This window comes from Engraulis encrasicolus, chromosome 5 (genome assembly GCF_034702125.1).
Source record: "Engraulis encrasicolus isolate BLACKSEA-1 chromosome 5, IST_EnEncr_1.0, whole genome shotgun sequence".
NCBI lineage: Eukaryota > Metazoa > Chordata > Actinopteri > Clupeiformes > Engraulidae > Engraulis > Engraulis encrasicolus.
Window position 1 is genome coordinate 31,732,502 of NC_085861.1, and position 2,500 is coordinate 31,735,001.

Genomic DNA, 2,500 nt, shown 5'->3' on the forward strand with positions numbered 1-2,500 from the left:
TCAACAAACACAAACATGGGCCATTTACAGCTGATGTCTGCTCTTAATGGTTTCTTTGTTTGTATGTTTGTGTTGCGTTGTGTTTTTGGAATTGTCTGGTTTTAGTGGGAATTGTCTGGGTTTTAATGGTTTTTGTGTCTCCGCTGATTTGGAGTTTTGTGTGTGTGTGTGTTTGGTGTTTTCAGCTCTTAATTGTGTTTGTGTTTTGTGTGTCTGTGTTGTTGTTTGTCACCAGGACCCATCGCATCACCATCACCAACTTCTGTCTGGGTAAGCACCTGGTGAGCGAAGAGGACCTGCTGAAGGACCAGAGAGGCAGCCCTGCCTACATCAGCCCAGACGTGCTCAGTGGTGAGACCACACACACACACACACACACACACACACACACACTAACGGGTAAACCTACCTACATTAGCCCAGACATGCTCAATGTTGCGTGGAAACACATGCACACATACATGTTTGTATGCACATACCTAACAGCTCAAATATGTTTGACCGTATAGAGACTCCTGCACACAGACACGCCTTCTAGCAGGACGCACACACACACTTGTTTAGCAGCCCATACGTGCTGAGCAGTGAGAGGAGGTGCAGGCATATGCACACCCCTGAGACCCATGACAAGTACCAGTTCTGTTGTTCTACATGACTAAAGGCATTAGAGCCTGCATGTATGCACATTAAGATGTGTATGTACTCTGTAAAAACACTCCCAGGAGTCCAGGAACACTCCGCACACACAGCAACAATGTAGACACACACTCACACACACACACCGTATGAGTCAGCTTCAGTGTTATGATGAAACCACTCCTCCGCCCACGCATGTTTCCCCTAGCACACCAGCCCTTCTCTGACTGTAACACTTGCCCCAGTTTGACACAGGTTGCCCGCACAGGTCTTTGCCCATGGTTGCGAGCGTTGCCTGTGTGTGCGTGCACTTACAGCAAACCTTTCACTGTAGAAAGTGAATCTTTACGCTTGTTCACGTGTGTGAGCGGTGTGCACACGCGCGCACACACCTTGACTTGCCCTTTTGTAAAAGCATTGCGTTGAAACGTTTTTAAGTGCATAGTCGTAGTCTCCTAATATACATTGTCGTCTTTCAAACGTCGTGCTCGTGTTTGAAAAGAAGAAAAACAGAATCCTCATTCGTCGAGGCCTAGCCATTGTGTTCCGTGCGGGCTGTGTTTGGCTTGGGATTTTGCGGGCAACCCGGGGCAGTGTCCTTAGGGGGGTGGGGGTGGGTGCAACATGGTGGAATGACTGACTAGCAAGGGAGTTGGTTGAGGGGGTTGCATCGGTGTCCGCTCTGGCTTGTTTGCACCGTGGCGACCCCACCGTGAAGAGAGAAAGAAAAAGAAAAAAACACAGGCGAGATTCCAGCCGGAGATGAGAGGGACCGTGACTGCAGAACAATGGGCCGCTGCCTCACTGAGTCATCCCAGTGAGTCATGCGCAAGCACTCACGCACCCATGCACGCACGCACGCATGCGCCTGCACAAACACACGCGCAGGGCAGAAACGCAGTGCTCCTCCCGTCATCTTTCTGTACTTTTTTTTTTCCAGTCACTGTCTCTTTTGCACACACACACACACACACACACACACACACACACACACACACACACACACACACACACACTCCAACACACACACACTCCAACACACACACACTCCAACACACACACACTCCAACACACACACAGTCATGCTCGCATAAAAACATAGGCGAGTCCCCACCGTACAAACACGCCCTCAGCAAAAAAAGACTCACACAAGCCCCTGTCATTATCCGCTTGGCTCCACAGAAATGACTTGCCAGAAAACGAATGCATTTTCCTCCCAAATGCATACACACTGTGTGCGTGCGCGTGCGCGTGTGTTACTGTGTGTGTCTGCTGGGTAGTGCGGAAGCTGCTCACCACTTCCTCCCCTGCAGATGAATGGATCATTGTTCTGGAGCTCATCATTAGCACAAAACTGGCAATGCGTGTGTGTGTGTGTAAGCATGTGTGTTTGTTTGTATGTATGATTGTATTACGCATGTGTGTTTGTAAAACTGTGTGTGTGTGTCTGTAAGTGTCAATCGTATGCATGCATACATGTGTGTCTGAATAGTGCATGTGTGGGGATGAAACATTCTTATCAGACTAGCATACCTGCCGACCATTACGCATTTTGTGTAGCAGATACGGATTTTGACATCAAACTACGGCGCTGTCACTTCAAAATACGGGAAAAACCAATAGCAAAGTGTGTTCATGGGCCCAATACATTGCTCTGTAGACTTGCAACCAGACAGAGCCGTAGATATGGCTCTGCTTGCAATTGTCTCGCGCTGGCCTTTCCATTGGCCAGCAACGTGTGTGGGGGGGAATATTGACCAATCAGAGCGCTAGTTTGAGGTCTTCATTTGGTGTGCTGCGCTCCTCTCGAGTCGAGGCATCAGCTGCCGATAGAAAGTTTGCTTCGAAATCACACAAGCAGAGA

At 49.0% G+C, this 2,500-nt stretch overlaps 1 protein-coding gene across 1 annotated transcript in view; it reads left to right on the forward strand.

The window, feature by feature from the left end:
- stk40 (serine/threonine kinase 40) overlaps positions 1–2,500 on the forward strand; it is a 39,537-nt gene that overhangs the window by 21,524 nt on the left and 15,513 nt on the right. The window contains exon 8 of the mRNA XM_063199110.1: positions 236–351. Coding sequence (XP_063055180.1) covers positions 236–351 — 116 coding nt within the window. The remainder of the gene's footprint in view (positions 1–235; positions 352–2,500) is intronic.